This window comes from Bison bison, unplaced genomic scaffold (genome assembly GCF_000754665.1).
Source record: "Bison bison bison isolate TAMUID 2011002044 unplaced genomic scaffold, Bison_UMD1.0 scf7180017853174, whole genome shotgun sequence".
Taxonomy (NCBI): domain Eukaryota; kingdom Metazoa; phylum Chordata; class Mammalia; order Artiodactyla; family Bovidae; genus Bison; species Bison bison.
The window spans coordinates 18084-19902 of NW_011483747.1; the positions used below are offsets into that span (position 1 = coordinate 18084).

General features: G+C 46.6%; 1 protein-coding gene across 1 annotated transcript in view; it reads left to right on the plus strand.

The window, feature by feature from the left end:
• The window catches only part of HSPBP1 (HSPA (heat shock 70kDa) binding protein, cytoplasmic cochaperone 1), a 10007-nt gene extending 8194 nt beyond the window's left edge, over window positions 1-1813 (plus strand). Inside the window, 1 exon segment of the mRNA XM_010853543.1 lies at window positions 1257-1813. Coding sequence (XP_010851845.1) covers window positions 1257-1456 — 200 coding nt within the window. The 3' untranslated portion in view covers window positions 1457-1813.
• Window positions 1814-1819: the final 6 nt, after the last annotated feature.

The window sequence follows — 1819 nt, forward strand, 5'->3', positions numbered from 1 at the left end:
TCATAAAATTTATTTATTTCTTTATTTTTGGCTGTGCTGGGTCATTGCTGGTCAGGCTCTTCTCAAGTTGTGGTGAGCAGGGGCTACTGTCTACTTGTGGGGCGCCAGCTTCTCACTGCAGTGGTTTCTCTTGTTACAGAGCACAGGCTGTAGAGTGCCAGCTCAGTAGTTGTGGCTCACAGGATTAACTGCACTGCAGCACGTGGGATCAGCCCGGATCAGGGATCGAACCCATGTCTTCTGCACTGGCAGGCTGATTCTTAACCAGTGAGCCACCAGGGAAGCCCGATTTGCCCACGCCTTTGTTTACACCTTGTTTCCAATTCATGTGTTTCTCTAGGCATCATTCAGCACACATTTATTGCCCCCTCCCACATGCTTCATGCTCTGTTAGCATCAGGGGGATGGCAAGGAGAAACAGAAGCTCAGGGTTTCTTAAAGAGTTAATAGATTCATCTAATTACTATCCAAATTAATATTATTTATATCATATCATTCAAATAAGTATTTATTAGATTGATAAATAATAAGTAAATGATAAATAGAAACCAATTATTGAATTAAATAGGTAAGAAATACGTGATAAATTACAACTCATTAGGTTTTTCATTAGATAAAGGATAATAATAAATTACAAATAGTAACTCACCAGATAAATAGATAAGTAACAAATAAGTGATAATATAACTCAGATATTTAATTATACAGATAGTAATGTGATAAATAACTCAGGTATTTAGTTAAATAGGTAAGTAACTAATAAGTGATAAGAGCAACAAATAACATTCAGTAGTTATTTATTTAAATGACTAAGTTATTTAGTTAACTGTACTTAAGTAATTTATTCAGCCCTTATGATACCACCCAGATGCTGTTGCTTCAGCAAAGCTGGACACAGAAAACATGCCACCCTCTTGGGACGTACCTTCTGCTGAGATCATTCTTCTATGAACACTGTCAGGCATTTCCAGAGGGGTCCTGGGTACTGGGTGTGAGGAGCAGGGGTGACTGGGAGAAGCACAGTGCCCACCCCCCAGGGGCTTGTCCTCTGACCTTGTCACATGAACCCGTGGAGATATGTGCCTGGGGTTGGGCAGGGGGATCCCCTGCCCTGGTCTGTCCTGAAGTTTCAGCCATCCTTGCTTGATGCATCCTTGCATCTATTCTCTGAATCTATGGTATGAACAGCTTTATTGACGTTTAACTTACCTATACTGAAAGTGTACAATTTGAGAAGTTTTGACATATGTATACACCTGTGGAAACCTTCATTTTTTCCATCAGGGGCAGGCGGGAAGAGGAGCCGTTTCTGGGTGCAGAGCTGGTGGAGGCAGGGTCTGGCCTCTACACTCAGGGCTTCCAATTTCCCACCCCAATGCAGGAGGAGCTGGAGTTCTGTGAAAAGTTGCTACAGACCTGTTTCTCCACCCCAACTGATGACAGCATGGATCGGTGAAACCCGGTGGCTTCTCTCCCCCTCTTCATGGGAACCCCAGGCCTCCTGCCTTCCCCTCACCCATGAAGCCCTCTCCCAAAGGAGAGAAGGGCCTTGTTGGTGCCGTGCCCGGGCGTGTCAGCCTGTCTCTGCTCAGCCGCCAGGATGGGTGCTGAAGAAGGCGCTGGCTCCCTGGGTCCCGCCTCTCAGGCACTCTCAATCCACCCCCCTTCTCGTGTGCACACCGCTCTTCCAGGAAAGTGCTCCTCCTCCTCCGCCTGCTTCACTGCCACCTTTGTCACCTCGCCTGCAGAGTGCCTTGGTTGGGGACGAGGGGCACAATCAGGGGGTCTAGGGAGCCAAGCAGGGAACAGCAGTGGGCGG